The 24,636-nt window shown below is 38.7% G+C and overlaps 1 protein-coding gene across 2 annotated transcripts in view; it reads right to left on the minus strand.

Moving 5' to 3' along the window:
• The window catches only part of ZNF654 (zinc finger protein 654), a 56,703-nt gene that overhangs the window by 21,270 nt on the left and 10,797 nt on the right, over window positions 1-24,636 (minus strand). For both annotated transcript variants that reach the window (XM_039523956.1, XM_039523947.1), the window contains exons 2-4: window positions 13,366-13,511; window positions 5,841-5,922; window positions 3,548-3,683 (exon numbers count right to left, since the gene is read on the minus strand). Coding sequence is in view for 1 of the 2 variants with exons in the window: in XM_039523947.1 (XP_039379881.1) it covers window positions 3,548-3,683; window positions 5,841-5,922; window positions 13,366-13,511 (364 nt within the window). In the remaining variant the exon portion in view is untranslated. The remainder of the gene's footprint in view (window positions 1-3,547; window positions 3,684-5,840; window positions 5,923-13,365; window positions 13,512-24,636) is intronic.

Raw genomic sequence — 24,636 nt, forward strand, 5'->3', positions numbered from 1 at the left:
CCTTTGCTTCTATTGAAGTTAGCTTTCTATATAAAACAGTTTTTCTGGAAAGATGATAAACTGTGTCTGACTTGAAAGTACTGGTATCAAGGAAGAGCAGGCCAGTCAAAGATACCTTTAATCTCTTAAAATAGAAAAAAGTTTCTTTACTGAATAGCTAGCCCACCGTGTTTATTCCAAGGCTCACCCAATCTTTGAAGCTCCCTGGTTTGCAATTTGAGTTAAAATCTGGATTATTTGCAATTGGTGTCATTGATGAGGAAAAAGAACTGATCTTATCTCTAGTTCTATCCCAAACCCACAGAGTAGCCTTTGCTAAGAGATGTGTATAAATTTCCGGCAGATCTGATTCTTTATTAATCCATAATAGCCCAGCAATGCTTACACTACCATAATTTTCTTGTTCAATACAGACCCAGTGTTTTGCTGGGCTAGAGCACCCCCAATCCACTACTGCTTTGAGCTGGCTGGCTTGATAGTACCATAGAATAGTACCATAGAATATTCCACCCTGTTTAATGGGACTGTACAAAGAATCGGCTCTCGTTCTGTCTCTTTTCTGATTCCATATAAATTCTAACAACATCCTCTGCATTCTTGCTAGGGATTTTTCTAGGATAATTACAGAAAGATTTTGAAATAAAGATATCCTTGGCAGAATATTCATTGTCACTGTTGCTATTCTTCACAACCAAGTAATTGCATACTTCTTCAGCAAACGAACAGATATCTGGAGTACTGGGGTAGTGTTTGACATTTAAATCATACAGCTCTTCTAGGTTGTTTTAAGACTTGAATTCCTAGGTCTCTTATAGAATATGTTGCCCATTTGTAACCAAATGTTTCCTGGAGGAGAAACTTTTCAGAGTCTGGCAAATTTTTAGCTAGCACTTCAGATCTGGCATTATTTTCTTGAAATCCAGACACTTTCCCAAAGTCCCAAATTTCTTTATAAGCTAATTTTAGGAAAATATTTACTTTAGATAAAAATATTACATCACTTGCATATACTGTTATTTTCTGATGTGTTCCTGCAACTTTGATTCCTGTGATGGATCCATTGTTTGTTATTCTCTGTATAAAAGGCTCCACAGCTAATGCAAAAAGTAAAGGAGACAATGGACATCCCTGCCTAGTCCCTCTAATTCAAAAAGAATTCAACTAGTTCAGTTTGATGACTGGTTCATTCAAAATTAAGAAAGCAACTGGGAGTTGAAGAAAATGCAGGGAAGCTTGTTTTCCTCTTCCAATCTATGAATAAAAACTAGGTGTTGGTGAGATTTATGGGTTCTAAAATCTTGAAGGATATGATGACCAGAAACAATCAGTTCATTAACTAGAGATAATACTGCCTTTGATTTAAATGCAAATCATGTTTGATCAACTTTGAAACTTTTTATGAAACTTTTATTAAATAAAGATATTAGAATTTCAGTGCTGTTTTTGTGCATTTTTAAATTGAATTTGAATTCCAACGCTTAATATAAATCACAAGAAAAAGTTAATCTAGTAAATAAGAAATGCATGATTTGCCATTTTGTAACAAGAAAAATGCGAAAATTAAGAATCTGAATAAAAGTAAGGTAAGCTATTTAAATTGCTTAACTAAAGGTATATAGATAAAGTGTCCTCCTGGTTAGCAAAAAGAAGCACCACATTTAGTGTAAAGGCTATATTTAGTTGCAAACATGTTTTAATGGTTACCAAATAATGAAAAATCAACCTCTCTTTAGGAAAATAAGTACAAACACAAAACATGATTAAAATCACTTATTTAAATCAAGGTCTCCTGCTTGCTGATTTAAGTCATGATTTAAAACAAACCACCCTGATCAAAAGTGCCCACTGTGGGAGCAGTTTGGTAATGTTTTAGAAATATAAATATAGCCTAAATGTATTATTTTTGCAGTACTGATTAAAAAATCCTCCTATGCTCACTGAAAGCTCCTTTCAGGAGATTTGGGCTTTAGAGGCAGCCAAATTTAAGTAGCAATAAAATATTTTTTCTTTTTTAAAACAAAGAGATATTTGCCTAAAAGGAAATAGAAAACAGCATAAGGATGTGCTACCATCTCAGAGATAGATGTGTGAAAGAAAGCCAGTAGAAAAATATAGGAGCTAAAATACTTAGCAACGGGCAGGAAGGGAGATCCAGCCTGCAGTCATCTTAGGTAAAATGATCGTCTAAAGGCTACCGCTAATTTTATTCTGGGAGAAAAAGAACCAGGTAGCAGGAAAGCATGCTGGGGAAAGCTTCTACATAATGACTAACCAGGCAAATCAGAAAATAGATAGCTCTTAGGGAAAGGACTGACCTTTTTTTTTTTTTGGGGGACAAGAATTTAGATCAAGCCACCTGAAAGGTCAAAACTGAAGCAGAATGTGCTATGTATCTGAGCTCTCTCCATCTCTCTCAGAACATCTTGTTGATATTATAAAAAGCTCAGATCCTTTTGGACTTCTATCACTTCCATTGCTTCTATTACTTCCATTACCACTAGATCATTACAACCAGAAATTCTGGTGGAACTTGCAGCGTGATACAAAACACTCTCCAATGACATTTTCACCCTTCCCATCATTCTGCTTTCATACAAATTTACCTATAATGAAAGGTACACTATTGACACCTTTGAAGACCCAAGTCCTTTTGTCCACAGAGGAGGTACAGCAGTCAAAGCTTCCCCACATTATTTTACTAAATTCCCCTCCACTTTGTTCTGGAACAACCATCTACGCTTATGGGGGAAAACTCAGTTTCCATGGCTTTTCAGTCTTTACCCTCTGAATTAATGCTACCATAAAAGGTGACACTTATAATGTACACACTTGTCTATTGACTGAACCAGTCTGTCTCAAGAAAGATACTCTGGTGACATGTAAAAATTGGAAAACTAGTGAAAGATAGTGACGTCCTTTAGTCAATATCAAATTGAGCCACTTTTGAACTAATAAGCAAGAGGTAAAAAGGTGCCATAGACCACTGCTAGTAGACCACATACACTAGGAGGTTAGTAAAGACATTTATTTAATAAAATTTAATGTAGCTCATAAGGCTGGTGGTGAAAACCTTTCACCAATCACCTCCAACCTCAAAATCAGTTTTATTTTCTTGTATGAAGCTATGAGTACTTCAACTACCTTAATGGCTTGTCTTGATAGAAATTTAATGAAGAGCTTTTGTCCCTCCTCCCAAACTACTGAGTTGACAGGTAAATTACCTGGCTCTAACAATATTATAAGTGATACTTCAATTAAAAAAAATAAAAAACCACCACAGCCTCAGGGTCTCTCACATCAACATACATCAGGGAAACTAGCTCATTATTCCCCCAGGATGAGCAAACAGTGAACAAGTTTTTCAAATTAGTACCTATTATATAGGACACCAAGTATAGTAAATTATATCAAAAATACAACTTGAGTACCATTGACACCACACTTTCTCTGTCAGTACTGCCCAATATGCAAAAGTATTAAATAAAATAATACTTAAACATGCATGTTTTAAAGTCTTTTAAAAATGAATGTGTGTTAAATCAAGTACCTAACTCCTGAGATACAGGCTTTGCTTTAAGAACTGCTTGTAATACTGGATCTTCCCATGGCCCTCCATCTCTGATAATTCGAGTCACTAATTCCAGGTTCACATTTCCGTATCTGCTTAGGAGGTTCTGGCATTCCTAGGAGTAAAAAAGTGCATTAGATTTAAAACTGTCAAGAGGTCTGACAGACCAGTTTTAGTCATTTAATGGCTAAAAAGTCAAACTTCATAAGAAGGGTTTAAAAGTTACCCTACAAGTTAAATATGTATTATAAAATATTGTAAACAAGTTTCAAGAAATATATATTTTGAGTTAAAAGTATGAAATCACATACATATTGACTGAAGCTATATATTCAGCCTTAAAAAGGTACCCATCTAGCTTTTCTGAAATCTAAAGGTTATACATAAACCTTGGTAAACATCCTAACAATGCCGTCAACTAAGCCTGACAAGTTTGTGCCATTTCCCAAACATTTGGGGAGCTGTCTTCTAGTCCCCAATTAAGAGATATTTAAGTGGAACACATACTAAGGCAGCCCTTCAGCTTGCATAAATCAGCACTGACTTACAACAAGTGAGGTTTGGTCCAGTCATGCAGTCTATACTCTGCTGAGTTAATTTTAATGGCAGAAGTGAATAAACGCAGTACAAAAAAGAAGTTACCCTGGAATTATGTGGTGATTATGGAATGTCCTAAAGCAGATAGGTTTTTTAAATCCTATAACTCTTATATCAAGCCAAGTTTACTTACCTCCAAATGTTTACTTATAGTAATCTGATAGCAGCAGCCACAATTATCGTGCAGACCAAGTTATTCTCTCTTTGTAATTTACTGGTATAAAGTAGCCTTTGCCACCAGCATCAATTAATAGCTTACCACCACACCTGGTATCAGTCTTCCGCAAAAAAAACCAAGATACTAAAAGGAATGTAAGACGGTATCTGAATTTCTTTTCAGATCATTCTATTCAAGAGGATTTATCTATCATTAGATTTTATTGCACACTGAAGTTTCTTTGGGACAATCCATATATTTCATGCAAGCTACAGATCAGCTTCCAGGCATTTACAATTCACTGCTTTAACTTTCATTTCTGCTGTAGGTTATTTTAGCTACTACATTCTTCAATTCATTCCTAAGTTTGTCTATTATGTCTGGGTGAGTTGTGTTTGACGGTCAAGGAACTGAAACTGATTTATTTTCATCAAGACAATTTGTATGTAGGTGTTCGGTTGAAAAGCAAATCTTACAAGTTTCCTCATTAAAAAGACCATTTTGACCATTAATGCACTATTGATTTAAAAGAAAACAATACTAATGTGTGTCAAAATGACAAATGTGAGGCAAATGGTTTAAGTAAATCAAAAATAAAAAAGGACAAAACCAAAAAAAGCTAAAATAAAAACAAAATTTAAGGATAAAGAAAAAATATGGGCCTTTTTATCAGTTTCCTCTTACATCCCCTGTCTACGTTATAAATTCTTTATGGCAAAGATCTGTCTCACCTTGAATCTGACATAGCAACCATTCCTTTAGGTACCCTAAATATTAAAAACAGTCCCACAAAACTTAAGCAAAACCACAACATGCTTCATTCTTTAAGTGTCTAAACCAGCTCTCTTCCCACACCCAATTCTGCAGCATGTGCCTAGGTAACTCATGTCAGATGGTTAATGAGAACATTACTGTACAATTGTAAAGCAGTTATTAGATGTTAGCATCCTCTAATGCCCAACACATAAGGCAAGTGTGAACACAGCCTAGTCCTAAGCAATTAAAGATAACAGATTTGCTTTTTCAGTCCATTGTCTAAAACTGTGGATGAGGAAACTGTAGATTTAAATCATAACCTGGAACACTTGATTACTTGAACGACACTGAACTCTGGTCAGATATTTTAAGGAAAGCTGTCAGAAATTAACTTGGTGATGGGATCTTTATTTAAATTTTTTTTTCCGGTCTCTTAAAGCAAATTCACAAAATAGAATCTTAATAATCTGTTCATCATTACAAAACAAGGATTGTGCTCTAGTTTTATTTAGGCTTTTGATATGAACAGTAGTAGCAATGGCAAGTGTACTAAAAGATTTTTCCTCTGATAAAATTACAGAGACGGGAAGTGTAAATACAATGGCTCACTATCTTTCTTCACTCTACTGAAGTGTTCTACCAATGCTTGTATCCTCCAAAACACTCATGAAAGCATGACTTTCTACAAACAGGCTGATCTTCAAAAACCAAAAATTGTATTTTACAAAAACAAACATAGAAGCAAGCAGCAACTGGTATTACCTGAATTGAACCTAGAATATCTTTTAAAGGATCTTCATAGAATTCATCTTTTCCAAAGAACAGCAGCAATTCAAAAAAACTCCTATAAACACAAGTAATGACAAGTCAAAAACCAAACCAAACAAAAGCAAATCATTTCAGCTGTCTTCAGAGCTAGGGGTCCTGAAATTATTTGGTATTTAGGCAGTCAAACTACAAAAACTATTACAAACTGTATTACATATCACAGCTGTTAAAATACAGAGTAGTGTTTTCCAAAGCATTTACCATTCGTTTGACTCTGACCCAATTTATATCAACAGTAAGAGTTAGGCAAAAAATGCTCAACATTGAAAATCCCACCCACAATGTATGAAAGCTATCCTCAGTTCTGCACCAGTTAACTCAAGATTTTTGGCTGTAAATGAGAAACTTGGGGCTGGCCCACCCCTAAAAACTCAAACTACTGTGTAACTCCTAGGATTGTAAAAATCAGAGGCATCATGTAAATGAAACCAAATTAGAGATTTTTACTTCAAGTGTTAACTTAAACAGCAGCTGAAGGCAAGAACATAGATTGAAGAGTTGATACTTCCTCAACTTTTGGATCTGAAAACTCCCAATATGATTACGATCTCAGTCCCCTCGTTTTGCTAGAGAACACAGGAATGGACCTATCTGATATTTCTCAACACAAACAGAAAAAAGCTTTGGGGACAGAAAATGCTTTTGACTTCCTTTATATATCAAAATGATGCTACAAATTAAAACAGAACTGTGCACATCACCTTTAACTTAGTTTCTGCTCACTCTAGGCATGTGACATGGAGATGGAAATTGAACAGAATGAGGTGAAATTGTCTCCCTTCCAGATGCATAATGTACCATTGTAACAAAAACATGGCAATACAATTGCGTAATTTATTTTTGAAACTCAAAGCCACAACACTCAGGAAAAGATTCACAAATTTCTTATTTTCAGATCTTTGAATATCATTAACAGCAGCTGCTAGATGGGATTAATTTTAATTGCACTGCACAAAAATTTAAGCCCTGAGTTATCACTAGTCACTGTTAAGTCTCCATGCAATACTCTGAAGCTGTATTTCTATAAGCCTGGGTATTCGACTGTTAGAAAATTTAGCAATTTGAATTTTCACAAATGCTAGAATATACTTCCATGATGCATAATACTTTGCACAGGACTTGGGTGATAGAGACTAAACCCCTAACATGTTACTTTCTATTAAATGTCAACGTCACAAGTAATTTACCTTCTCACCCACAAGTTTTCCATTCCTTATTTTGTCTCGTCATTACATTCTTATTGATTGTCAAGGTCATGTGTGATTGAAACTGTTGTACCAGAAAAATGACTAAACAGTTGATAATTTGTTTTGTATTGTCTATGGAAAACTTTTTAAAGGTGGTTTTCAAGAATGATGAAGTGTTGTGTTCACAACCCAATGAGACTTAATTTAGCTTCCGTGTGACAAAACTCAAACTGGCCTACAAAATTGGTAGGTCTTAATTCTGACCTATTTTCACTGCTCCTCCCCTATCCCTTTCTCTCAAAAGATTTGATTTAAAATTTCTTTTATTACTCTGCAGTTTTTCTTGCAAAGATACTGTGTTCTACTCACAGCTCAAACCTTGATAACTCCTGCAGCAAGTCACTAGCTAGAAGTATTCCACTTGCCACTATGTGAGAAGAGAAGGAGAGCAGTGAAGTATCCACTGACAAAGCTTCCACACTCTGCAAAATGCAGACTAACTTCCCTCCTGAGAAGTACTGCTAAGCACTGCTGACACTCTACTCTACCGATTTTAGCTTCCCACGCTACTGGAGCGGATTTCTGTAGGGGTCCACTACATCTAGTTCTAAAGAAGAGTCACTAAATTTTTTTTCAGTACCTTAAAGATAAAAATAAAGTACAGAAATTTACCTTCTTAACTGCTAATAGTATTCTGCTATTTGATAAGGCAACAACAGGACTAAAAATCACCCTCAGTGTTCGAAATCTTGAAAAAACTAACAAATATCAAAGGTGGTTATGAAAAATTAATGCACCAATGAAGTCCTCAGCAAAATAGACAGAGGACAAACGTATTTGGTTTACTATTTATTCAATGCTCCACCAAAGTACATTCACCAGCAAAAAAAAAAAGCACAATTGTTCATTTTGGGGGGGTGGGGGGGAGTATTATCTTTTGATAGACATGCCTGGTCTGTTAAATGTGTGATCAGAAATTTCACTCCATTTAATATAATCATTAGAAACACATTATGGGTATTGTAAGGATTCTCACTCTATAACATGTTAAACCCTGTTAAACAGAGAGATCCAATGACTATATTACCCTACAGTGTCTCTCAAAACAAAAGCTTACTATTGTAATGATTATTTTGTTTCTGATATTTACATAGCAAGGATCTGTTAACCTGTTAAAACTTTACAAACAGTAAAAGAAAAAAAATAAAGGCTTCCAAAATCAGGTTACTAGTATGAGTAACTTCGTAGCAAAAGGGCTGAGGACCCGAGTCATCAATTTTTGCTGATTTTAAGATGTGAAGAAAGTTAAATTTCTAGCCTTTGGGGTTCCAAAAGTAACTTTGCAAATACAGAACACCATTGCTATAATGAACCCACTGGGATCCATGCCATTTGTTCATTATAGCCAGGGGTTCGTTATAGCAAAAGAGCCCCACCGCCCTGAGGGGTGGTACAGCTGATAGCTCCTCCAGTGCTGCCATAGTCATGGGGCTGGAAGTGGGATTCAGGGACCAGGTTTATTATAGCTGAAGGTTCGTTATTAGGAAGGACATTATAGCAAGGGTGTAATGTATGCATCCAAAGTAAAATATATGCAAAATTGTCTTCCAAATCTGCAGACTGTTCCTATGCCTCTGTTACTATCCTCACCTTAAGGCCAGGTCTACACTGCAGACCCATATCGGTATAACTACATTGCTCAGGGATGAGAAAAATCTGCACCCTTGAGTGATGTAGTTATACCAACCTAACTCTCCCATGTAGACAGCACTACGCCAACGAGAGAGCTTGTCCTGTTGACATAGCTACTGCCACTCTGGAAGATGGGCTCACTACACCAACAGGAGAAGCCATCCCGTCGACATAGGAGCATCTTCTTATAAGTGCTACAGCGGTGCATCTGTGCCAATGCAGCATTTTAAGTGTAAACCTGTCCAAGATTCTGATCCGTTTCACTCTACTATTCACAACCCTTTGGGAGTCAGAGGAACTGCCAAGAATCATGCCCATATTACATGCAGGTTCTGATTAGGAAAGTTATGAGCAGTTCTAGAGTCAGATAGCTGAATTATTTATTCACAGAAGATGCAAATTCAGAGTAGTTTGGGAAAGGGAATAAAGTAATGAAGGCACTAAGTGTAACAGCCGCAAAGCTCTGGAGCACGGCCAGAGTAGCCAAGGTCCTTCTTCCCACAGCCAGATAGTTTTACGTACCCAAGACCAGACAAAGCTCCATTTCCGTTAGAGAAGCTAGTAAGAATGGAGCTTGAAGTTTATCAGACTGATATCAACCATGGATTGTCATGAAATATTAAGGCCCAAACAGGGCTTCTGTGTAAATCCCAGCATCCTTTGCAGCTGCTGGAGATAACAGGGGAATGATCTTAGAACTTACTGGTGGAGACAACTTATCCGTTGCCTGGAACACTTATTCCTCCAACTGTAGGTATCAGATAAACTTTAAGTAGTGAAAGACAGAGTTTCAGATACTATAAAACAGCTTAAAAGTTTTGGTCAACTTAACAGTTCATAAGTTACCTAGAAAATAACCAATTAAAATTCACTTTCTATATTCAGTTCTTTTGAAATTCAGTTTCCAAAGATCTCCTAAAGTAAAATCAAATTGTTTTACTCTAGCTTCAACACTAAACTGATCGAAAGGAATTAAGGTATGTACAAATGTCAGGAAGATCTAAGGTGAACAGTAAAGGCATATCTACACTACAGGCAGCACAGCTGCACTGCTGTAGTGTAGACACTTCTACATTAACGAATGTGGTCTTTCCATCAGTGTAGGTAATCTACCTCACCAAGCGGCAACAGCTAGGTTGATTAAATAATTCTTCAGTCGGCTTAAGTCATTTCTACGCTGGAAGCTAGGTCAGCTGAGGAAGTTGTGAAGTCTAGGACTAGAACAGGGTTTAAAAGAGAACTAGATAAATTCATGGAGGTTAAGTCCATTAATGGCTATTAGTCAGAATGCGTAAGGAATGCTGTCCCTAGACTCTGTTTGTCAGAGGGTGGAGATGGATAGCAGGAGAGATATCACTTGATCATTACCTATTATTCACTCCCTCTGGGCACCTGGCACTGGCCACTGTTGGCAGACAGGATACTGGGCTCGATGGACCTTTGGTCTGACTCAGTATGGCCGTTCTTATGTTCTTAGCTTAACTACAGTGCTCAGGGTATGAATTTTTCAAACCCTTGAGTGACACAGCTAGGTTGATCTACATTTTAAACATAGACCAGGCCAACGAACATTTATCTAAAAGTCATGTTCTTTATAAAGGGAAGAACATTATCTACAATAATAGGCTTTGTTTGGAAGTAATTAAGAGTTGGGCTACTTCTACATTAAGATGCACCTAATTCTTCTCTATCCAATGATGAATCAAAAAATTACTTTGAATTTGTCAAAAAAATTGAGATATTCTACATCAGAGTCTCTTTTTAAAATGGCATGGTCAATTTTTGCACCTTCCTTCATATTCAAAGCTGTAACGGTTCTTTTGCACAATGGCCCTTTAATCTCAATCCTAAAGGAAATTTTAATCAATTTTGCCAATTGAAACAACAAATCCTTTCTGCTAACCACAAATTCTCATTGCCAATCTGAAGTGAGATCAGTAAGTTTAAGTCACACATTTTACTTGCAGCAGAAGCCATGCGTCATGTGATTGTTTGGAAAACTACCAGCCTCGGGAACTCTCACACTGCTTGGGAAAGACTACAGTAACTCTAATTATGTGTTTTTATTTGGTTTCTGATCGAATTTGGGATCATCTGCAAATATCTTCATTCTAGTTTTTATTAAAACTGAATTGCAGCTCTAAAGTTCATATTTCTTCACCTTCAATATGTTCTGCACGCTTAAACCAGCAGGCTCAGATGGCCATTCAAAACAAGACTGAAAACTTCCTTCTCCATCAATCTTTTTACATGAATATCAAAATTATAGTAGTCAATTTCATGTCTCCTGATGCTCCAAAATGTGATCTGACATTTACATTCATGTTGTTTACTGCCATTTGCAACATCTTTTCAGATAACATAGGTGCTACAAGTCAGTGCTTGTATGTTTGTTTACCAATGATCCCAGTACACAGCTCCTGTATTAAAGTGAATATAGATGCTGCCTCATTTATTATGAATGGTTTGCTTAGTAAGTGCACAGAGAGAACAGTCCCTGCTCTCAGTAGTTTACCATCTGGTTACCAAGGAAACCCTGCTCAAGTATGGAGAAAGCCCATATGGGGTCAGGCAGATTCCAGTTTTTTCTACTTTTTTTTCCCCTTCCTTTTCCCTCCTTCTTGCTCTCTCCTTTAAGAGCTAGGACTTTGTATTATGTATGGTGTATTTTCCGAAAGACTAAGACTTCAACACCCTTAGGGCTAACATACTTCAGCAATGTTTCCTTGGTAACTGTTATGTCCCAGAATCATTTTGTGACATCACAGCAAAACTAAGCCAACCAAAGCAGTTTTTTGGGGAAAAAATACTTTGTTTTGTGCTCAGTGCTCCTCAAATTCATAAGCTGGGGGCAAGCAAGCTATTAAGGACAATCCAGCCCCAAACTCATGCGCATAGGTTTAACATAAGGGGTGATAGCAGATGACTGTGAAACTCATTCCCTCCCTGGGCAACTGGCCTCAATTTCTGATCAGTACCTAATCTAGACTAGGACAGACACTAAATTTGATGCCACAGTTATTTATTATTTGTGTTGCAGTAGGCCCCACAGACCCCACTCAGGATCAAAATGACATTGTGCTATGTCCTGTACAGACACATATGAAGGTATTGTCCCTACCCTGAAACACTAAATCTTTCTTAGAATGTATTCACAGTAGGTAATAAGCATCAACTATGAGCCAGGTATTAAACAACCTGAATCATGCTTCAGACAATAACTGATCTTTTTCTAAAAGGAGATACTATGACTATATTCATTCTACTCTATGGGGCAAGTAGTTTATCCTCAAGTACTTGACCACCATATTTTGATACATCTATTTTTTCTGGTTTCACTCAACAATTATTCACTTTTAAGAGTTATATCTCCACATAAATCTACTCTACCCTACTCTTCAGTTTCACTTTTTTAAAGTATATTATGAGTGCACAAAATAGAAGCTTTAAGTCTCTTGGAATTAGTGATGGTCGTTCAAAGAAAGTAAAAAAGGTGGATCTGCCAGCTCACTCTGAAGATGCAAGCAGGAGATGTAAAGACCAATAAAGTGTTCCCTTACAGATATTTTTCTAACCCTCAGTTCATGGAGCTAACACAAAATCCCACATTGAGATGACTAATTCTGACCAAGTAAAACTAGTAACAAAAACAAACTAAGAACAGTTAAAACCACAGCTCAGCAAGACAGAACTGTTCCATCTGCTGGACAAAAAATTAACTCATTTACTCATCCGGAACTTGCTCTTATTTATGAAAGCCGCACTCAGTATGCTTTCAAATTTCCTCTCTCCACCTACTGATGACAGGAGCCAATATCTATAGAATACAAGAACTGTTTTTATTTAGACATTTTCAAGTTTTTGGCATCTACTTTATTGAGTCAGACAATAAATGTGACGGTGAGGTTTGTTAGGGCAAATTAACAGGATAACAAAATCATCAGTTGAAGAGTGTATATTAGCCCTAAACAAATCTTTTCCTCAAAAGAAAAATGTTTTCTTAACTATCTTGTGTAACAAATTCTTCTCCAAAAAGTGTTTTGTTGAAGAATCAGATTTAGAGAGTCACAATTTAAACAAATCTTTTCCTGTTACAAAAACCTTAGGCTATTACAATAATTTTTAGTTTATTTACTTTTTGCATCTCTCTGCTTGGACAACAGACGTGTACCATCAATTTCACTTTTGTTCATGGCCATTTATTGCCACAAGGTTTGGTTTGCAAATATTTCAAGCGAATAGAACATTTAAAATGTCAGTGAAATATAAAATGATCACAGGCACACTTCTATTGTTAACTAGGTGGTTTTGTTAAAAGAAACTGTACAACACTTTCACAAGTTTGACCTGAGCATGTTCTTTGAGTAAATGTGATATAAAAAGAACAGGTAAAGTCATCCCTTTCAGAGCTTCAATTATTTAATTAACCAGGAATAAGTTTGGTCTTGTGTATTTAAATAGTAGAAAGTAAGACTGCCTTTACAAAACAGAACCTCTTATGACATGCTGCTTTCATTGCAAAAGTAGAACACTAACAGTTAGCCTGTAAATGGAGTTAATAGGAAAAAGGATGTACTTACAAAGCTAGGCTACTCAAAACATATTGTACGTGCTCACATTCAGCTGGGAATGATACACAGGCAGACGTGAAACAACAAAGAGCTGTCTGAAGCACCTGAAGCTGAGGCAAAGGAACCTGCCATCTTCCAGCATAGTCTTCAACAATCTATAGGGAAAACAGTCACAAACCTGTATTACAATAGAGAATGTTCTCTTTCGCCAGAAATAGTAAAAAAAAGGTCTATAGTTTATAAAGGGGGAAAAAAAGCTTTTAAGTAGCAGGTTTAATAGAGATATCAATATAAAATCACAATTCATTCCTCTAGGATGCAACACTTAAGATGTTTCGTATATAATTTTTTCATGTTCTTTCATTTTGATAAAGCAAAAATATAAAGGAAGAAGCCTTTTCCTTCTTACACCACAAAATATGGACCAAAAATCATTTCTGACTGACTCTTTTCAAAAAGCAGTGGAGGAAGAATTCTTCTTACATGCTATCAGATTAGCAATTATGCTCTATGCTTAAATACACGCTTTTCTTTTGCAACAGAAGAAAAAGGTATAATCTGCAGCTATATTAAGACCTACCACTTTAAATGTCACTAAGTGGGGAAAAAAATGGGTTTGTGCCCCTTTTGCTTTTTATGACAGAGGAAGACTAAAGATACTCCTCAGAAAACAACCGTTTTTTCTGATTGACATTCCTTATTCCTAAAGTCAAGAGCAAGTCTGTACTTTTTCCTTGAAAGGCACAAATACATGGAGAATTGGAAGTCTCACCACTTCCAAGACAAGGGACTTTCTTTGAAATGTACTGGACATTTCAGTTAACTGTTTACAAAAAAGCCCAAACAGAATAAACTACATTTGTTTGTTGGTTTAATGGTTAGAAAACCCTTTAAAAAGAAGTTCACATCTTGTGTGCAAACATTTTATTAGTCTGATTTGTGTCGGCATGCAATATGTTTACAATTGTTAATTACTGATGCCTAAGCAGTCCTGGCTTTTTATGTTTTTACACTATTAACATTTGTAAAAATCAGCCAGTCCAAACTAAACCCTAAACAATTAAAATTGAGACTGTGGTCGTACTAGGAACACAAAATAAACTGTTGAAGAATCTTGTATATCACTAAAGCATTACAATGTTCAAAGTAAGCTTTAGAGAATTCAATTTTTATCAATGTAAATTTTCACACTCATGGGAAATTATGGGGAGGTCAGACAATTACACCTCTAACCCGATATAACGCTGTTCTCGGGAGCCAAAAAAACCTTACCGCGTTATAGGTGAAACCGTGTTATATCAAGCTTGCTTTGATCCACTGCAGTGCGCAGCCCTGTACCCCGCGAGCACTGCTTTACCACGTTATATCCAAATTTGTGTTATATCGGGTCACGTTATATCAGAGTGGAGGTGTATTTAATTAAAGTAGATATTGGGATTTAAAAAGGTAAAGCTTTATAACCATTAAAACAAACTATCAACATCACAAATCAAAATATACAGAGTAAATATCCTTAAATAAAACTATTAAGTTCTTAAGTAACATTTTTTTTTATTTTGCCTATCTGTAAATTTCTGTTATCACTGATGGAAATTGATATTTATTATTTTGTGTGTGTACGATGAAACTGACATTTACTGACATTTAATTGATAAAAAACTAATCCTTCTATGCCTAAAGTTATCAGAAACTGAACTACGATATACTACTTTATCTAAGACTGTATGAAACACACATTTAGAAATACGTCGAAAATATTCCTTAACTGCTTAAACTCAGGATAGGTTATCACCACAAAAAAGAATGTGAGATTAATATGAAGGTCATTTAATTCCCATCCATGGCTGTGTCCATGCTACGGCTTTCATTGGTAATCCACATATCAGCACGGTCACATTAACCAGTTACCAATAACACTGTTCCATTTGTGTCCACACAGTACCATTTTTGCTACAACAGTATTCATGCATTTACAACTACACCTCTACCTCGATACAATGCTGTCCTTGGGAGCCAAAAAAATCTTGCCGCGTTATAGGTGAAATTGTGTTATATTGAAATTGCTTTGATCCACCGGAGTGCGCAGCCCCCACCCCGAGCACTGCTATACCGCGTTATATCCAAATTCGTGTTATATCGGGTGGCATTATATCGAGGTAGCGGTGTACCATAAATTGCCTATATCCTTTTCAGGGCATCTGGGAAAATCTGAGCAGTTAAATGAAGAAAAATAGAATGTTCAGAAATCACGTACATTTGGTGGCAGTGCATTCGGATGTCCTACCACTGTTCTCTCAGCTCTGTGAGGACCAACCAGACCAGCTAGCTACACAAACATGAATAGGGTATCCATTCTACGTTACAAAAAAAGTCATGTCCATTTACAGGAAACCAACCATGTGCCAGCTACATCTCTGACAGGCAAAATATTGTCAGCTGATTACCATTAACAGTCCTAAATATGTTGTAAGCAAATCTAAACCATGGTTAGAGCCAAGCCAAAAATGGCAGTGCAGAATAAAGGGGATGATATGGTGGCTAAGGTACAGGACTGGTTTATAAAATGCAGATTCAAGTATACGCTCTGACTCAGGTTGTATCTACACTACCACTTTCAGCACTAAAACTTGTCCTTCAGGGGTGTGAAAACACAAAAGTTTTAGCACTGAAAAGCGCCAGTATAGACTGCTCATTCGGGGTGGGTTTTGTTTATTTTTATCTCCAGGAGAGCTCTCCCCCAGCGATAAAGCGTGTCTACACTGCCCACATTACAGCGTTGCTCTGTGCCTCAATCCTCAACTTTAAAAAGGGAATATTACTTTTGTGTATCACAAGTATGCGAAGAATAAGCTCCTTTATTTTCTGTGTGGTGCTCAGATGTTACAGTGAATCCTACCACATTAATAGCCAAGTAGTATGGATGAGGTCCAAAGCTGTGATGGGGTTCCTTTTCATCTCAGATTATAACACATTCAGAACAGATCTAGTCTAGAAGAAATTGTGTGCATTTCCTACTTTACTTAAATTAGAGTGGACTGGGTGATGGGATATGAAAATTTTCACTTGTACACCTCTAGATCAAATCAGCAGTTACCAAAATTGATTGAGGGTATGGCTACACTTGAGTTGCAGTGCTGGTGGAGGCTTTCCAGCGTTGCAATTAGTAAGTGGCCACACCTGCAGGGCACTTCCAGCACTGCAACTCCCTGGCTGCAGCGCTGGCCGTACACCTCACTCAGCATGGGGAATAAGGATTGCAGCGCTGGTGCTGCAGCGCTGGTCATCAAGTGTGGCCACACACCAGCGCTGTTATTGGCCTCCAGGGAATAAGGGTGTATCCCAGAATGCTTTTAACTAAATTACTCTCTTTGTTTTGTTATGCAGCCTCTCTTTGTTTTGTTGTGAACCTCTGGAGCTCCGTTGTTGCTACTGGAGCTGCTCTACCAGAGCTGCTTATCAGCTCCTGTTTGCTGTGATCAATCTGTGAACAATCAAATGAGATCCTCCTCCCTGCGTGATTCACAGGGATTGAGTGTTTGCATTTTGCTTGACCAGCAGCGAGAAAAGGAGTCATTCACAGGGGTTGAGTGTTTGCTTTGCTTGAGAGAAACGGGGGGAGGGGGCAGAGGGGGGAAAGAGAGTATGTTGGATGCAGGCTGTTTGCAGTTAACAGTAAGGGGGTTGGAAAATTTTCTGATTTTGCAGTGTCAGTTCCAAAAATCCACTCTCTCTTTCCTCCACCCCCGGTCCCTGTCACACTGCCCCACACCCCCCTCTTTTGAAAAGCACGTTGTTGCCACTTGAACGCTGGGATAGCTGCCCATAATTCATCACTCCCAACAGCGCTGCAAATGTGGCCACACTGCAGCGCTGGTAGCTGTGAGTGTGGCCACACACCAGCGCTGGCCCTGCACAGCTGGACGACCAGCGCTGCAACTACCAGCGCTGCAGATTTGTAAGTGTAGCCATACCCTCAGACTGAGATGTTCAGTCGCCTATGGGACACGAGTAGGTGGCATCGGTCCTGGTTGTAGTAGATATCTGTCTGCAACATGAACATCTCAGGCACAATTAGAGCCTTTGGCAGATGGTTGAAGGACTGAATAGTCATGGAAACTAAACTATGTTTTCAAATTAAGATTTAGTCATATACGGAACAGGACTGGAATTTAAGGATGGTGTGGAGAGGCTTTTTCTGTTTCTACTATATAAACAAATGAAGATCTTCCATCTCTAGGATATTATACCAGTATGTTTATTTACATTATTATATTAACTTCCAAAAAATGTCAGTCATTTGCAGATAAGCCGATCGTAGTATTACACTTGTTAATAGACTGACAGAACTGGCAGAGGAACATATGCATTTTTCATGCTGGATCAGATCAGTCATTCAGTTCAGTATCCTGTCTAAAACAGTAGCCAGTATCAGTTCCTTCAAAGGAAGGCAGAAGAAACCCCATAGTACCACCTTATGGGATAACATGCCTAGGGAAGGTTTTTCCCCTGACCTTCAATAGTTAAAAGTTTGATTTATGCTCTGAAACATGAGACACTGAATAGCTTTGAATACTTGGGGGGTTTTATACTTATTAGATTAATTCTAGATATTTTTGTTATCCCTATAGATGTCTGACTCTTTGTGAATCCTGCTAAGCTTTTGGGCTCAGCAACATCTTATAGCACTGAGTTCCACATGCTATTGTGTGTTTTATGAAAAAAGTGCTTTTATCCATTTTGAATTTTCCACCTTTCAATTTCATTCTAATTCACTTCATCTCCTCTCTATTTGAAAGAATATGTATGCATAAAAAAGCACAAGAGAAATGAAGTACACATGTCTAGTGCAGAGATGGGCAAACTTTTTGGCCCAAGGACCAGATCTGGGAATAGAAATTGTATGGCAGGCAATGAATCTTCACAAAATTGGGGTTGGTATATGGGAGAGGGTGAGGGCTCTGGTTGGGCTTGGGGGCTCCAGGGTGGGGCCAGAAATGAAGAGTTCAGGGTGCAGGAGGCGGCTCTGGGCTGGGGTGCTGGAGTGGGGTGCGGGCTCTGGAGTGGGCTGGGGATGAGGGGTTTGGGGTAGAGGGTGCTCTGGGCTGGGGCTGAAGGGTTCGAAGGGCAGGAGGGAGATCAGGGCTGGGGCAGGGGGTTGGGGTGTGGGGAAAGGCTATGGGGTGCAGGCTCTGAGCGGTGATTACCTCAAGCGGCTCCCAGCGGCATGTCCCTTCTCCGGCTCCTTATGCGGAGGCGCAGACAGGCAACTCTGCACACTGCCCCATCTTCAGGCACCGCCCCTGCAGCTCCCATTGGCTGTGGTTCCTGGCCAATGGGAGCTGCAAGGGCGGCACTTGGGGGTGGGGGCAGCATGCAGAGATGAGGCTGCCCCTACACATAGGATCTGTGGTGGAGCAGGAGCCCATGCAGCTGCTTTCGGGAGCAGCCCCTGACCCCGCTTCCCAGCGTGAGCTTGAGGGCCAGATTAAAACGGCTCACGGGCCGTAGTTTGCCCACCCCTGGTCTAGTGAGTCCAGCATGCATTCATCACCTGCCAAAATTCCTGTCCTGCCACCCATCCGAAGAGTAACTGTAAATAACCACTCAAGAACAGTGCAAGAATCAAAAGGAGAAGTGCTTTAAGTACAAAGAGTAATATGCAATCACTATCACAAAATAAAGGAAAAACATGATCGAAAAGGATGAAACACATGGCCAAACGAGAAATGTAGACAGAAGTTAGCTAAACAAAAGAGAAAGACTAGAATAGCAATCCTGTATTCCTTTTCTCATTTTTCAATCTACAGTTGTAGGTCTCCATAAGCTCAAATCTGTGAAGTTAGTCATTTTCTTCACCCAGCTAACTGGAAGCACCAGTATAGTATGTAGAGAGGAGAAATATATTAAAGTATTTGTTAAGGAAAGAGAAATTTCAGACCAGATTGAATATTAGTTTTTTGGGGAAAATAATCCATATTTATTTTAAATTTGCTAGTATACTTCAAGTTTGATCTGAAAGCCCTCTCAATGGCTAAGCCTCCTATATAAATATCCTGAATATTTTTTAAGGCGAATATGCTGAATTAGCATACCATACACTGCATATCTTGAAACTGTCACACTACTCCTATGACCTTGAAAAATAAATTTGGACATACATTTATAACCCAGACCACATGATTATTGGTTTACAAATACTGGAGAAAAGAAGAAAGCTCTGTAATTCATAGGGTCTACCAAAATTCCTGGAGCAAAGAAGGTGTCTGCTATCTAGTGTTTAGTCACTGCTTAAAACAGAAAGACTGGCTCTCCTGACTTCACTACTCTGATCAGTTTCTCAAAACGAATGACAACTAAATAAAATACCATCAGAGACCGCAGCAGACAAAAAAAACCTGGCTAATCACTTCAAATTCCTGTGTCTGCAAACCTGCACTTTGGAAATGGTTCTACTCCAGTACCAACAGTGATTTTAATTACAGTAGCTGATGACTAATACATGGCCAGGTCATAGCAGATTCCACCTCTTCAGTAGAGCTTTATGCAAGAGTAAGGAATTTATGGCCCATTTCCACTACAGGTTATTAAACTGAACTATTTAAGTTTAACTGTAGTTTTAGTTGGAGAAGTTGCTCGTTGCCACTCCTAACATATGTGTAGTGTTGTCAGTGCAAAATGGATGCAAATTTTCACCCCAGAGATTAGTATGTTTTAGAGGTGGGTGAGCACTTAGTAAGACCCTTTAAGATCCTTAAGAAAGAAAATGGGTATTATCTATATACAAGCAATTTTCAACTAATGCAAACGTTTTCAACACAGTTTTAACCATTTGTGATGCTCCCCAGGATTGTGAGGCAGCTCCACATCTTCCCTCTGTGTGCAGCAGTCTTGTCTGTGCCCGTTGTGGATCGGCTCCCTGAAACCACCTGCCTCCAGCAACACAAGCACTGCCTTCCAGGCCTTGTTCTCTCTGTGTAGGCACACTGTAGGCCAGGCCTGCACAATTCAAAGCGGTGAGGGCCATATTACTTCAAAGAAAACAGCTGGGGGCCGAACCTCCTCTCCTCACCCCCCCTCCCCCCAAAGCCAGTGGAAACAAACATCCTTCCCCAGTGCCGCCCCATCGAAACAGCGGTATTGAACCTTGGTAATATGTTATAGCGGGCTCATAAGGTAGTATAATTAAGGTAAAAGAAAAATGTCTTTTTGCTAGAAGTAGAATAAGATCTTCCCCCCACTTTGTAATCAATTGCCCTGTTGAGTGAATGAGCAAGGCAGCACCTCCAGACAGCTGCAACCCTTGGATAGGGGATGGGAGCCAGACCAAGGACAATCAAACTTGTCAAGTGGGCTGACTAGAGAAGAGCAGACATACTGATGGCCTCCTGGGTTAGAAGCAAGCACCTTCCTTTGGGAACACCATCTGTGCAGCATTGGGACAACTCCTAGTCCAGAGAAAAGCAGCAAAAAGGACCAATTTTTATAACAGAGAAGATCAGTAGAACAGGTCAGCCACCGACTCACCGCTCACCTCCTCACCCCGCCCCCCCCAAATCTAACGCCCCGCCCCCCGCCACTGCCCGCCCATGTGGCTTGTCATCCCTTCACCCCCCCCGGCTCGCCTACTCACCCCCTGCCAATGCCACGCTGCTCGCCTCCTCAGCCTGCGCCCTCCCTCACCTGCCCACCCCCCGCTCGCTTCCTCAGCCACTGGCTCACCTGCCCCTCTGTCACTGCCCACCCGGTCGCCTCCTCAGCCCCTGGCTCTCCTACTCACCCCACCGCCCGCTCACCTCCTCAGCCCCGCCCCGCCGCAAGCTCACCTGCTCAGCTCCTCATCCCCCCGCCGCCGGCTTCCCCCGCCACTGGCCTCTTACCTTCTGCTGCCACCCGCTGCCGCTGACTCACCCTCACTCTCCAGCCTGCCACTGGCCTCTTCAATACCCTGCCCACCTGCCAGGCTTGCCCCACCCCGCCTCTTGCCTACTCATTCCCCCCAGGCTGCACAGTGAGCCCACATGCAGCCCGCCAGCCGTATGTTGTGGGGGCCTGCCCTAGCCCCAAAGGCTTACAATTAGCAAGAGAACAGTATATCCCAGTTTGTAAGATTCAACTCAGAACCATCATTTTGCTTAATACCACAGCACTGATATATTTAATGTGAAAACAAGAGTAAGTTTATCATCAAAGAAAAGAAATTTGAGTAATAGCAAGAAAGAATATTGGAAACAAATGGTTACATAAAAGTCCTAACACGCTTTCTAGAGACTAAATTTAACTAACAAGTTACTCTCTTCTCTAAAGAAGCTTCTCACCCAAAGTTCTTGCAGCATTTTCAACCAAGCCTCGTTAAAACCATTTTTTAATTAAGCAAAAGCACTGTACTCTTACTTCCTCAGAGAAGCATGCCTGGGTGTCTTCTAGGCTCCCAAATATAGTCAAGCAAACTTTGATATGCACCTCAAGATAAGTTAATCTACCCCATGCTGTGTTGTTCTTTCCCTTTCTTTCTTTCTGAAGTTCTTTCTCACAATCCTACATTTGTATTCAGTTCAAAGCGGTGATCCAGGGGACACACTGAACAAGACAACAGTCAATTTACATGTAAACAGATAGATGACTGAACACCTCTTGTCTGGTGAAAAACTGGTTTTCTGTCATTGCTCGGGACCAGTACCTTGACAGACATTAAGAGCATCTTTTCCTGTGCATACACACACCTTCTTATGCAGTATCTGTATATACGTTTTACAATACTCATGACCAGTGTGACACTAGCTTTCATTTGAGGTCACACATGACATCATATGGTGAACTTTAATGTACACACCAGTCTCATGAGATTCCCTCTGCATCACCTTGCCAATTGGCATTAAGAGCTCTTGGGTCACAAAAAATTTTAACAGCAATTTAAGATGTTAATTTGAGGAAAAAACTTAACTTGTTAAAGTGTATGCAAGCTAATTCTAATAAATCAAATGCCAGATCATTTCCTGCCCTGCTTCGAAAGCTGCAGGAGGGAACACTTTCCATGGGAATCTAACTGCAAGGATTCCTCTCATAAAGGCTGAGCAGCTTGCCCCCAGCCTTGGGCTGCTGTGTAAAGGCCTTAGACCAGGGGTCAGCAACCTTTCAGAAGTGCGGTGCCGAGTCTTCATTTATTCACCCTAATTTAAGGTTCCGCGTGCCAGTAATACATTTTAACGTTTTTAGGAGGTCTCTTTCTACAAGTCTATAATATATAACTAAACTATTGTTGTATGTAAAGTAAATAAGGTTTTAAAAATGTTTAAGAAGCTTCATTTAAAATTAAATTAAAATGCAGAGCCCCCCAAACCAGTGGCCAGGACTCGGGCAGTGTGAGTGCCACTGAAAATCAGCTCGCGAGCCGTCTTCGGCACATGTGCCATAGATTGCCTACCCCTGCCTTAGACTCTCATGCTGGCCCTGTACTCCTGGCAGCATGGCTCTATACATTACTACAACTAGGTGTTTCAAGATAATGGGTAATAAGAATAATTCCAGTAACCCATACATAGCAGTAGGTGGACACCGAATATCATCCACAATAGTGTTCTCATTTACTGGTGTTTACAATTACTTTTTTCCATGACAGTGTACTTCAAATTATAATGGAAAATTTGAAATTTGATTTACTTTATTTTTACAGCCTAAATTAAAAATATAGTTCAATTCCTATTACAAATTTTCACCTATGACTGTGCTGCTGTCTTCAAGAATTAAGAAAAAGAATATTGCAAACATTCTGACTCAGCAGGCAGAGATCAAATTCTGCTCCTAATTACACTAGCCTAAATTAAGAGTTAACTCTACTGAAGTAAATGAAATTATTCCACATTAACACTCCTTCACTATGGAGAAAGCAGTGCTACAAGATACATGCTAAGGTAAATTTAACATGACAAAACAGAGGCACATATATCAGATAATGAGGCCCAATAAATTAAGAATTCAGAGTGTTGTGATTATTTTGAACTAAGTTGTCATGGGTGAAGGCCCTTAAGCCATCCAGGTGTTCATTGGCAGGAGTATTTTACTTGGGGCAAAGTTTTGTTCAGCGAAAACAAACATGGCTTTCAATATTAGTGTCATTGTGACTAAATATTTATGAAAGAGTAAAATCATATTTCCCCTCAGTTTACTAATATTAATTTTAACTTGTTTTTTTAGGCCCAGTTTGGATTGTTTACACAGAGAACTGCTGACATTTTTATAAAATTGGCTACTTTATACAGAGTAACTGATTTTGCAAACATGAAAGAAGCATCTGAGATCGCCTCCAAATCAAACAAGAGTGCAATGAGATTGCTAGTACTCATATACGAGCAGTTTCTAAAATTTTGCTGTCAAAAACAATTTAAGGGACAAGTGGCATAGGTAGTACAAGAAATGCACTATTCACTACAGACTCTCCCTTCTAGGTGTATCTAACTCACTTGACATTAAGGCAGAGACAAACTTTGCAAGGATGCACTTAATTATATAAACAACCAAACAGTATATACAAAGAAAACTCTTCCACTAAAAACTTTTAAAAAGAGAAACTACAATTTAAAAGACACTTAAAGTTATGCCAATATTCTGCACATGCATACTTGTGGCTCCACTAATAACTGTATCTCAGCCCACTAGGATTATTCTGTTAAATTTATTTAAAAAACACACCGCATTTAAAGGGGCACCATGAACAAGAGAAGTCGCTCTGCATCCTTTTTATTTCTATTTTCTGTGATTGACAGCACTTTGTGTATAGTCAGTTTCACATTTCTCCTATATATATGCATGCCGTTTCCCCTGTTTGTATACATCCTTGCAATAGAGGAAATACATATTTTTGGACTACAAGAACATGATTATAAAGCCACAAATATCTGCAGGGAGAATCTGTGATTCTACTTTTAATTCATTTTTGTTTTGTTTGAATTATGTAATAAAGAATTTGTAATTAACCTATTCTAAGCTCAACAGATGGGTGCTTTTAGTCTATAAAATAAATCTTCGTTACAATTCATGTTGTATGACATCATACTATAGTAAATCTACAACTTCTTTTTAAACACTAAAAATAAAAATCATCCTAATGTACAGGTTCTCACACAAATACTGTCTCAATCAAGCAGTGAAATCTTGATGAAAGAAATATACCGGCTCAATCATACAACATAAGTAAAGCTAAGATTTTTTCCACAGTTATTTTTAGTAAAAGTCACGAACAGGTCATGGGTAAAACCAAAAATTCATGGAGCTTGTGACATGTCC

The sequence above is a fragment of the Mauremys reevesii genome, linkage group 1 (assembly GCF_016161935.1).
Source record: "Mauremys reevesii isolate NIE-2019 linkage group 1, ASM1616193v1, whole genome shotgun sequence".
In the NCBI taxonomy this organism is placed as follows: domain Eukaryota; kingdom Metazoa; phylum Chordata; order Testudines; family Geoemydidae; genus Mauremys; species Mauremys reevesii.